At 40.8% G+C, this 12,200-nt stretch overlaps 1 protein-coding gene across 1 annotated transcript in view; it reads right to left on the bottom strand.

Moving 5' to 3' along the window:
- camk1da (calcium/calmodulin-dependent protein kinase 1Da) overlaps positions 1-12,200 on the bottom strand; it is a 103,657-nt gene that overhangs the window by 34,975 nt on the left and 56,482 nt on the right. Inside the window, exon 3 of the mRNA XM_079552500.1 lies at positions 3,276-3,350. Coding sequence (XP_079408626.1) covers positions 3,276-3,350 — 75 coding nt within the window. The remainder of the gene's footprint in view (positions 1-3,275; positions 3,351-12,200) is intronic.

The raw sequence follows: 12,200 nt of genomic DNA, 5'->3' as shown, positions 1-12,200 counted from the left end.
TTTCCCGTTTCAAACTGTGCTTTTGTGGAGGCGCCGGATGAATGCTTTGCTTTCCCCTGCACCTCCATATTTAAAGGGATATTTCAGGATTTTTGACAGGGCCTCATTTCCTAGTTATCCAGAGTTTTGCTGATTTCTGGCAATATTTTTTCTTGTAATTCATGCAGTTCTCATATTTAAAGAGTTTCGTGGCGCTAGGCTTGTGCAAGGCTAACGTATTTCTATGGTATCAGCTAGCCTGCATTAAAAACAGTCTGACTCCACAGTTCACTTGAGGCAAATCACTTATAACCCCAGACTAACCATATAAATGTTTGTATCGATAGAATAATTTTTGGAATATAACTGACCTTGCATCACATGAATGATTGCATTTTGAGGGACTATTTTCTAGCAGATCCCTCCACCGCTGCGTAGCTTATACCAGTGGTTCTCAACCTTTTGGAGCCATGACCCCCATTTAAACAGGTAAAGGGATTCGTGACCCCCGCCTGGGTCACAATGTGAGAAATAGGAACATTAACCTACATAATTCTTAAAAAACAAAGAAAAGAAAAACAAATGGCTGAAATAAAATTCATCAAAGATGGGACAAATAATGGCACTCTGGTAAAATAGCAAACACATGCTCCAATAAAACATTAGATTATATGCTAATGAAAATATGTATATTTTATCTAAATGATCTGGCGACCCCCAAATTTGTCTTGCGACCCCCAGGTTGAGAACCACTGGCTTATACAACCACGAAGCTGATGCTGCTCACATATAAGTTCTTTAAAATGCAATATGGGTAAAATTACTCTATCGACACAGACATTTATATGGTTAGTCTGGTGTTATAAGTGATTTGCCTCAGGTGCACTGTGGAGTCAGACTGTTTTTAATGCAGACTAACTGATATCGTAGAAATGCGCTAGCCTAGCACTAGCCTCGTGCCACGCAACTCTTCAAATATAAGAACTGCATGAATTACAAAAAAAATATCTCCAGGTACCAGCAACACTCTGGATAACTAGGAAATGAGGCCCTATGTCAAAAATCCTGAAATATCCCTCTAAGGTGACAAGACGGGAGTGTCCAAACGTTTTTTATTGAGGGCCACATTTTGAAGTTTGTACGGCTCTGACGGCCACAAAGCAGGGGTCAACACGTTGAAACATTCAACTGGATGCTTTTAAGAGAGGTTTTGACTGTGCCTCACACCTTTACTTGGAAGCATAACCGCTTACGTTTTTGAGGCCATAATTGTGTAGAATTCTTAAAGGAATAGGCCACCGTTTTTACATACTAAGATATGTTCTTAGCTCACTTTAGTCGTGTTAATATATCCCCGTCTGGTCTTTGTCCGCGCGCTCTGTCACGCAAACGGAGCACATACGCAGCCTCTCCCACATGTCACATAGCTCCGAAAAAGCTCACGATAGAAGCTACCAAGCTCTTCCACGTGTTCCCTATTTAAATAAAGTTACGTGAAGTGTTTTCATGCGAAGTATATTTACCCAGAAATGTAGCATGTCGATTTTATAAGCAAATAAAAAGGGGGACTATATTGTGAAGCGTAATGATACGAGGAGCACAGCGTCCGCGTAGTAACTCCTAAAGACTTCCCCCGCTCACTTCCGTCAATAACCTTTAGGAGTTACTGCGCGGACGTTTTGCTCCTCGTATCATTACGCCTCACAATATAGTGCCCCTTTTTATTTGCTTATAAAGTCGACATGCTACATTTCTGTGTAAATATACTTCGCATGAAAACACTTCACGTAACTTTATTTAAATAGGGAACACGTGGAAGAGCTTGGTAGCTTCTATCGTGAGCTTTTTCGGAGCTATGTGACATGTGGGAGAGGCTGCGTATGTGCTCCGTTTGCGTGACAGAGCGCACGGACAAAGACCAGACGGGGATATATTAACACGTCTAAAGTGAGCTAAGAACATATCTTAGTATGTAAAAACGGTGGCCTATTCCTTTAAATTTACAGTAAAAACTATAATCTCTGGTGACATGTGCAAATTCAACAAAATTTGAGGGCCACCAAATTTTGGTCTGAGGGGCGCATTTGGCCCCCAGGCCGTACTTTAGGCACCACTGCTCTAAAGCCTAAGATTTAGTTTAGCTTTAATAGCTATAACAAATAAATATTGTCAAATTTAAAGCACTGAACTAAGTAACTCATGCCCCTAGAGGCCATAAGAGCCACTGCAAGTGTCGCAGCATGTTACGTTTTTTTTACTCATTAATTGTCCGTGAGGGTAAATACTACGCTGACAGAAAAGGGAGAGAGGGATATTGTACATCCAATTACACAATGGAGATCATATTTTTCACGCAAACTTGGCTGTAAATACTGTTTAAGTGGCGCTTGTCCGCAGTTAGCTTAGCCCGTTAGCCTGTTAGCTTCTTCTTCGTGATTCCATTAGTGTGTATTGGTGACTTCGGCCCAGTGCATGCAAAGTTGCAATTGTGGTTTTCCACCAGGGGGAGATGAAAGACCCCCCAATCATCCCATTAACACTTGTATTACCCCCAGAGGGACTGCAGAAAGGATTTGTGAAGGGAAACAAGTTACTTCGTTCTTCTTTAGTATAGCAATATTATAAAAATCGGACATTTATCCACCATGACTTTTTAAATGTGTCTGTTCCCTCAAAGGTGCTCAGGTATACAAGTGCAGCAGCAGCAGTTTTGCACATGCTCTGCTCACAGTGTAAACTCATTTACATTTCAAATTTGCGGCACTTATAAAACGCGCCGCTCCTAATGGTAAATCAGATGGAACACGCCCACAAAACAGCACTTGCTCATTTTAAGCACTACTCGCAATTCAGCCCCTGGCTCAGTAAATCAGGCCATAAGTGCACAGAAGCAAATATAGCAGTATTGTGTAATCCAAGGTTGTAAATCAAAGCTAAACTCAGTGTTGTGTATAAGCAGGAGGTCAGTGGAGCTCAAGGAAACTCAACCTACTCAGTGTAATCTGAGGAGCTTAGAGTAGACATTTCAAAGAAAGAGAGCGGGAGGAGAGGGGGAAAAGGCAGGGAGAGAGAAATGTCATGTACAATTCAAATTGCCAGGTCATCGCGACAGAGAGAGGGGGAAGGGAACAGGAGGAGGTGTGATGCATATGAGCGAGTGGGCTGCAAATAACATTAATTATAAGATATAAATCGGTAGCTGTCACACGCACACAAGAAAAGAAAAGCCATCTATGTTCATTCAAAGTGGAAACAATAAAAAACACAGGTAATTTTCAATTTGAACTTGTACTCACAGCTGCATGATGAGATAGAGGTGATCTGGGCTTTCATAGATGTCCTCCAGCGCCACAATGTTTTCATGTTTGATTCTGAAATGATAACGACATACAATAAAAAAGTGCTTTTTGGCCACAATCAGTATAAAGTGAAATTGTCCCATTTACTCGTCTAATATCACCATTAGGGATGCACCGATCCAATACTGGTATCAGATATTGGAAAAAATACAATATCGGGTATCGGCTGCAAATATCCCATACTGAACAGATACCCATTTTGACTCTTACCGTTTTAAAAACACAACTTTCACCAGCTAAATCGAAGTGAATATGGACATGCGACTCATTTGAAGGGCAGAACCTGGAGAATTCAATCGCTTAATATTCAGAAACAGAATCGGTTTTATTTCCGTGGTAAAAAACAGGTTCACAACTAGGATTTTTTTTTGGTCGATCGTGCAACAAGAAACAAAAAACACATAACACAAATCCTAGTTAAATAATAAACTATAGAACTTTAAACTATATGGGCATATGTACGTAAGTAGCTATGATAAAGAAAACAACAATTTGACATAGAGCAACAGCGCGAGTGTTACAGATGTACAGGAGCATTGAGTGTTAGCAGCAAATACGAGTGTGGACATGCCATATAGTGAAATAGAGCAGATTACATTCACGAGTCTGATACAGAGTTATTGGGTCTTGTTTTTGTTCATGAGTCTGATGGCGAAGGGGCTCAAACTGTTCAAGTGGCGGGAGGTAAGGGTCTTGATAGACCGTAGCCTCCTGCTTGAGGGGAGAGGGGTGAATAGTCCCTGTCCAGGGTGAGAAGGGTCAGCTGTGATCCGACCCACACATCTCCAGGTCCTGGAGAGATGGGGGCTCTCAGCCAATCACCTTCTCAGCGGCAGCACAATGCACTGCAGTCCATGCTTGTCCCGTTCTGTAGCACCGGGGAACCACACTGTGATGGAGGAGGTGTGGATGGCCATGTAGAACTGGCATCTTGGTTGGAGGCTGAAGTTTCCTCAGCTGCCCCTGAAGAACATCCTCTGCTGGGCCTTCTTGGTGAGGGAGCTGATGGTTGGCTTCCATTTGAGGTCCTGTGTGATGGTGGTGCCCAGGAAATGGAAGGATTCCACGATGGAGATGGGGGTGGGAGAGTCTGTCATGGTGAGGGGAATGCAATCTATAGCCCTGTCATGTAGCCAAGGATATTTAGTGCAGAAAAGTCCAATGATCCTTGTTTTTACATTGATTTATTCATCTCATTGGCAAGAGAACATAAGGCTTTCTTGATATTGAAATGTAAAGAGGATCATTCACCTCTTCATCCAGAGAAAGAAAGGAAGTCTCTTAGTATCGGTTAATATCAGCAGACACTAAAAACCCAAGTATCAGAAGCAAAAAAAGCTGGATCGGTGCATCTCAAAAAACATTTTTCCATGACTCTGGAAAGGAAGAGTGAGCAACACTCCCACTCTGCTTTTCAAAACAAAAGTTGCTTTGTACAATACAGTATAATAATGTCTCCTCTTTAGCAATCACTCAATCTCATTTTTGTATCCGGGGCTGCTGTTGCTTGCCTCACCAACTGTTGGCATCATTGTTTACTTGGCTACTCTCTCATGAATGACTAACCAAAGCTACCAGGTGAGATTGCTCTATGAACACCCATCTTAACCTTTCCACTGGCTTCTTTTTGTTGCTTTTGTTGATTTAAAAGATTAAATTCTCAAAATGTCCAATCACAGGCTGCAAGAGTAATCACAATCAAATCAACATCGCAAAAGTTTGAAAGACAAAAAAATATATATATTAAACACACTGCATCAAGATCATCTACATGCATGACAACACACCACGTTCTGCTGTAAAGAATACCTCTGCATCACTGGCTGCTATGGGCATAAAAGGAGAGAAACTCATGATGTGGACCCCCTCCTCCCCTGACCTCAACCCTATTGAGAACCTTTGGAGCCTCAACAAAAACAACTTCTATGAGGGTGGGAGGCAGTTTTCAACCAAACAGCAGCTCTGGGATGCTATTCTGACATCCTGCAAAGAAATCCAAGCAGAGACTCTCCAAAAACGCACAAGTTTAATGGATTTAAGAATTTTGAAGTCACACAAGGGCTCCTATGGTAAAATATAACTTGACCTGTTAAGATTTTTTTGATTGAAATAGCTTTTGATTTCAGTAAATATGACCTCCTAATGCTACAAATTCAACAAATGACCATTTTCAGTTAATTACAAGCTTTAAAATGTATTGAAACGATGAGTTGCATAATAATGTGGAAAAGTAGATTGAGGTTTTTACTACATTAATTTTTGGGAGATTTTTTCAACCACATTTAAATGGTCCTCTACCAGTTAAAGACTTGAAAATTATGCTGACTCTCATTTGAGTTGACAATTTAGAAAATCTTAGAAAAATGTTATTTGCATAATAATTTGGAACGCAGTGTAAACCAGGGTCAAAGTCGAATTTTTTTTGCCTCATATAATGTACCTCAAATTTACGTTAGGTTTCAGCACTTCATATTTTCAAATAAAAGACAAAGGACAAAGGAATATTTTCCCAACATGGAAACCTTCTTTAATGACCTTATAATGTGTCCCTTCCACCTTTTAAAACAGCCAATGTGTTTTATAGGATGTAAATGTGTTGTCTTCTGAGCTTGTGGAGTGCCGTTCACTCAGAGAGGCCCATTACTCCGGTCCATCCACTTACTGTCATTTTACTGTAATGGCTCCATTTGTATAATTGGCTGAGAGCCTTTCTCATTTTGTGTGATTTGCACAGTGCAGTTGAATTAGCTTAATGATAGTGTTTAATAACATAATGTTGAATTGTCATCGCTCACATACGCCTCGCGGCAGCTTCAGCTAAAAAGCAACACATTAAAATGCTTTAGACCTTTAGGGAATTTCGGGCCATTTATTGTTTGTGTAAACAACCTGCCGCTTCTTGATGCTTCGCGGAGCAACTGTGGTCGAGACAAAACATCCACACAAAGTACATAGGGGCAGAGGGAATTTATGATGTTAACAGCCACTTAGCTGTATTGACTGTGCAAATACAATACTTCCACTTTTTGTTTGCTCTTTCAAAAGGATTTTTTTATTTTGATCCCTTTTTGATTTTAAAGGGATATTTCAGGATTTTCGACATAGGGCCTAATTTCCTAGTTATCCAGAGTGCTGTTGATTTCTGGAGATATTTTTTTATTTTCATTCATGCAGTCCTTGTATTTGAAGAGTTTAGTGGTGCTAGGCTAGTGCTAGGCTAGCGCATCTCTATGGTAACTAGTAGCCTGCATTAAAACCTCTTTGAAATAATCGGGTAGTCCTCAAAATGTTACCATATTTTATCTGTAGAAAGCTCCTTTGTGAATTCCACGTGTAGTAATGCCGCCCGCAGGTAAACAGACTACTGTAGATCCGGTAAGCTAGCAGATCACTCCGCCGCTGCGTAGCTACAACCAGGAAGCTGATGCTGCTCAAATATAAGTTCTTTTAAATGCTAAATGGTTATATTTAAAAAAAATATTCAGTCAACACAGACATTTACATCGGTAGTCTGGTGTTATAAGTGATTTGCCTCAGGTGCACTGTGCTCGGGTCAGACTGTTTTTAATGCAGGCTACTAGTTACCATAGACATGCACTAGCCTAGCACTAGCCTAGAACCACTAAACTCTTCAAATAAAAGGACTTTCAAAAGGATTTTTTTTATATTGAATTTGAATTAACCTCTAACCACCCATCTTAACTGAGCGCATTTTCTCTAGTATGGCATTTCCAAATCTAAAAGCTTCTTGAAAAAAAAAGTGTCAATATAGCAACAAAAACGAGATGAAAACGAGGATGAAGAAGCCACAAAAAAGCATCAAAAAATGACAGAAAAAGCCACAAAAGAGCAACAAAAAAGTGAAAGCTGAGATGAAAAAGAACGTGAAAACAAGGCATCATCACAAGGAAAAATATCCATCTAGATCAGGCTTTTGGGGTTTAGCTTTCAGATGAGGTGTAACACTGCCCTAGCGGCTGTAAGCTCCACTTGAGAAGCTTATGAGATTTGGGTAAAGCCGAACGGGAGGTGTTAAGAGGTAAGAGGTTAACCATTTCATTTTAAGGAGGTAAAGTTGGGAATTAAATCTTTTGATAATTTAGTATAAAAACCTCAAGAAGAGCGTCCTCTTTTCTGAATATGTTACACTACAAATATTCACATTAATGGGAGACTGCACATAAAAAGTGATCCAACTTGGTGGCTCATGCATCAGCACAGCATCTGTCAACATTTGCCACATGTCTTTGACTCCAGTGTAGCGTTAACACATTGCCCCTTTCTATCTGGCACCGTCGGGCCCTTAACTGCTTGCTGCATGTGGTCGTGATGTTTTGTTTCGATGTCGGATTGGTGCTGCTATGGCTGTGGTTGGCGGGTAGCCGATCGTGACCCGGGGGCGGAGCGGGTTTTCAACGAAGATACTCGGTTGCCGGGGTAACAAGGTATTAGCTACATCAAGCGTGCGCCTGCTTTTCTGAATGAGCCGAGTTCATACATGTGGGGGGAACACAAACCTGCACAGACTTGATCATTTGTATTTCGAGTCAAAAAATAACCTTTTCTTCCTCATTTTGAGCAATTTACCATTGAATTTGCATCATATGTCAATAAAAAAAATCATATCATAAATCATATGACCTGCTCTTTAGAAACCCCTCCATTAACTCATTGACTGCCAGCCATTTTCAAATCAGAGAGCTCCCCACTGCCAGAGATTATTCAGGATTTTTACTGTTTTTTCAAGACCCACAGAAAATGTAGGTCTAGGTCTATGTCAATACAAAACCCACCAAAAGAAAGATTAGACTCTCTTCTTTCATTTAAAAGTTTGTTTGTACCTCTTTCTGTTCTTTATTAAAAATAGGTTAAATCACCCAAAATACTGTTTTCTGACCAAAAAGCTGAGAAAACGAAAAACCAATGCATTAGGCAGCACAACTAAAATTTTAACACCAGACATGCTCAAGGCAAGACACTTCACCCACATTGCCCCCAGTGTCTGCGTGCATTGGTGTATGAATGAGAGTATGAATGGGTGAGTAGATCCTTGCTGTAAAGTGCTTTGAGTGCCTAATGTAGGTGGAAAAGCGCTATATAAGTTAAGACCATTTGTCTTTCTCTTTGGTTTTCACTCACTGAAAATGAAGGCAAACCAAATGGAAGTGTCTCCTACTTTTACAGGGCACAGAGTAAAGAGCTTATATTGAATATGTGTTTACTTATTCACTTAATATGGACATGGCAAAAACATTGTGTGAACCAGATGCATTGACTTAAAGTGTCATCACAAGTGCTAATTTTCAACACCTGTCTAAAGGGGCTTTTAATAAACCTGAGACGATCGTACTTATAATAATCACTTGTCACATTTTGATTGGCCTGTTTTACAACCACTTGGCTTTGACTTGACAATCCTACATCCAACGCTGGACGTGTACTCTCACTTTGACCCAATATGTTGCTAGATCACAATGATTACACATATTTAATACATAAGAAATAAATAATATTAACAAACAGCGATAAAAATAACAAGAACATGATATGAACAGATGCTCCTTGGTGTGGAACTCAAGGTTGGCAGGTCGGTTTATACTATAACTATAATTATCTATTGTGTATTTTATTGATATTAAAGGGATATTTCAGGATTTTTGACATAGGGCCTCATTTCCTAGTTATCCAGAGTGTTGATTTCTGGATATATTTTTTGATTTTCATTCATGGCGTCCATATACTAGAGTTTAGTGGTGCTAGGCTAGTGCTAGGCTAGTGCATGTCTATGGTAACTAGTACCCTGCATTAAAAACCTCTTCAAAATCATGGGGTAGCACATGGGGTAGCACTAGGCTAGCAAGCACCACTAAACTGCGTCATCTGCACCTGCAGTAAAGGACTCAGCTGCAGTAATGGTTTCAGCCATAGCAGCACCACCTGCACCTATGGAATCAGCCACATTTAAGGATTCAGCCACAGCAGCACCATCTGCACCTATAGACTCAGCAGCAGTTAAGGATTTAGCTGCACCAGCACCACCCGCATCTCCAGAAAGCGTTTCAACAATAGCAGCATCACCACCTGCATCTCCGGGGAAAAGCTCAGCTTCAGCACCACCTGCACCTATATAAAACGATTCAGCCGAAGGAGCACTTTCTCTTACTCCACCACAGGCCTTGAGCCCGACTACTACATCTACACCCTCCAGAGACTTTTCTGAATTGTTCCCATCCCCAGAGTCACCTATGGGATTTTCCAACCATCTTGAAAACTTGATCAAACATGGGACTAAAATGACTCCCCTCACTCCAATTGCGTCAAGACCAAGGCTTTCATCCCCAAAGAAGCATCATGCCCCTCTCCCACCTCCGCCTTTTTCACAAACCAAGGTCTCCCCAGCTCGGCCCCCACCACCGGCGCCCACAGCTGTTATCTCCAGCAGCTTCACTGCTGCTGTCTAGGACATTAGGGGCCTCTGCGTTGCTACCATACATAGCAAACTCAAAACCAACCAGAGGTCCATAGAGGGTGTGTCTTCTTACAAGACAATTAATACTGTCAAACAACATAGATTAGATAAGAGAGGGACAGTCAGACCGTCCAATCAAAGAAATCTAATCCATGTCCCCTGCAAAAAGATTCCACCCACTCAAACACAGATAAATCTCAAACATGCTGTACTCAATGTCAGATCGCTAAAAAACAAGTCCTTTTTAATAAATAGTTTTATTTCCTCTCATAATCTAGATTTTATGTTTTTAACTGAAACATGGCTAGACAAAAACACTGGTAATGCAGTTTTGATTGAGTGTAGTCCATCTCACTTCAATTTTGTGTCTGAAACACGCCAAAACCAGAGGGGTGGGGGTGTTTGTGCCATATTCAAGGACAATTTACTCCTGCAAAAATTGTCATTTGGGGTTTTTCCATCGTTTGAGTATGTGTCATTCAAAATTGAGATAAAACAATCTTCCATACTTTATATGACTATTTACAAACCACCACAGAACTGTTTTATTGAAGATTTTACTCAATTACTGTCATTTATATGCATTGATTTCGATTGTTTAGTAATTTCAGGTGATTTTAATGTGCATGTGGATGTGACCAACGACAGGCATGCAAAAGAACTCAGTGCTGTCCTTGAAATGTTTGGTTTAACTCAGCACGTGAGTGAGGCGACTCACAACAAAGGCCACACTCTAGATCTAGTTATTACAAAAGGTGTTAATATATCAAATGTGAATGTTGTTAATGTTGCATTATCTGATCATTTTTGTGTCTTCTTTGACCTGTGTGTTACACCTAAACCAGTGGTCGGGCCTGGAGTTATTCAAAGAAGACACATAAATGATAAAACGAAGACACAGTTTATGGAGATGATCAGATTTGAAAATGCCCCATGTTCTAATGTTGATAATCTGTTGGACTCTTACACATCAAGGGTCTTAAATGTTTTGGATACTATTGCTCCTGTCAAGGTTAAAATGGTTAACAATAGGCAAAAGGCACCTTGGAGAAGTGAAGTTTCGGTCAGGGCACAGAAAAGGGAGTGCCGAAAAGCTGAACGGAAATGGCGCAAGTCAAAGCTCCAGGTTCATTTTGAGGTTTACAAAGAAGTACTTTGTGTGTTCAACCAGATTTTGCGTGGAGCAAGGGAGAAGTCTCTAAAATCATTGCAAACTGCAGAAACAATTCTCGTGTTCTGTTTTCCACAGTAAACAGATTAACTAACCCTCCAGTTTCACTGCCCCTAGAACTAATCTCGACATCTAAGTGTAATGAGTTTGCAATATTTTTCTATGACAAAGTCCAAAGCATTAAAAATGCCATAAATTCCACAACACAAAAAGAAACTCTGCCACCAGATAAACACCTTGAGCTGACACATTTCACACCTGTTACTGACAAAACAATCGAAGAGGTTATCTCTGGTCTGAGTTCATGTACATGCTGCCTTGATGAATTACCCACTAGATTTCTGAAGTCTGTGCTGACCAGCTTGTTACCACAACTTGCTCAGTTAGTTAACATCTCACTCCAGACTGGAGCATTTCCAAAGGCCTTGAAAACAGCAGTCATTAAGCCTCTTCTAAAAAAGAGCAGCCTTGATGCCAAGGTAATGAACAACTACCGGCCCATATCAAACCTGCCATTCTTAGGAAAAGTCTTAGAGAAAGTAGTATATCAGCAGCTCACTTACTTTCTCCTGTCTAACAATGTGTTTGATACTTTCCAGTCAGGCTTTAGGCCCCACCACAGCACTGAGACAGCTCTGATCAAGGTGACAAATGATATCCGCATGAACACCAACGCAGGTAAGGTCTCAGTCTTAGTTCTGCTGGACCTGAGCGCTGCCTTTGACACAGTGGACCACGGGATCTTACTTCACAGGCTAGAAAACTGGGTGGGAATCTCTGGTACTGCTCTAAACTGGTTTAAGTCCTATCTCGAGGACAGGACGTACTTTGTTGAAATTGGCAACTGTGTCTCAGACAAAATTGCCATGACCTGTGGAGTCCCCCAGGGGTCAATCTTGGGACCCCTCTTATTCAACTTGTACATGCTTCCATTGGGTCAGCTAATAAACAGCAACAATGTGTCGTACCACAACTATGCAGATGACACTCAAATCTACGTGTCACTGACGGCTGGTGAACATGGGCCTGTAGATACACTCTGTCACTGCATCCAACAGATCAGTTTGTGGATGCAAAACAACTTTCTCCAACTAAACTCAGACAAAACTGGAGATCATTGTTTTTGGCCCACAGGCACAAAGACAAAGTGTTGTCAGTCACCTTGAGTCTCTCTCTCTAAAACCAAAAAATCAGGTTAGAAATCTAGGAGTGATCATGGACT

This window comes from Gobius niger, assembly GCF_951799975.1.
Source record: "Gobius niger genome assembly, chromosome: 2".
Classification (NCBI taxonomy): Eukaryota; Metazoa; Chordata; class Actinopteri; order Gobiiformes; family Gobiidae; genus Gobius; species Gobius niger.
The sequence above is the reverse complement of the archived record's forward strand: the minus strand, read 5'-3'. Positions and strand labels throughout refer to the sequence as shown.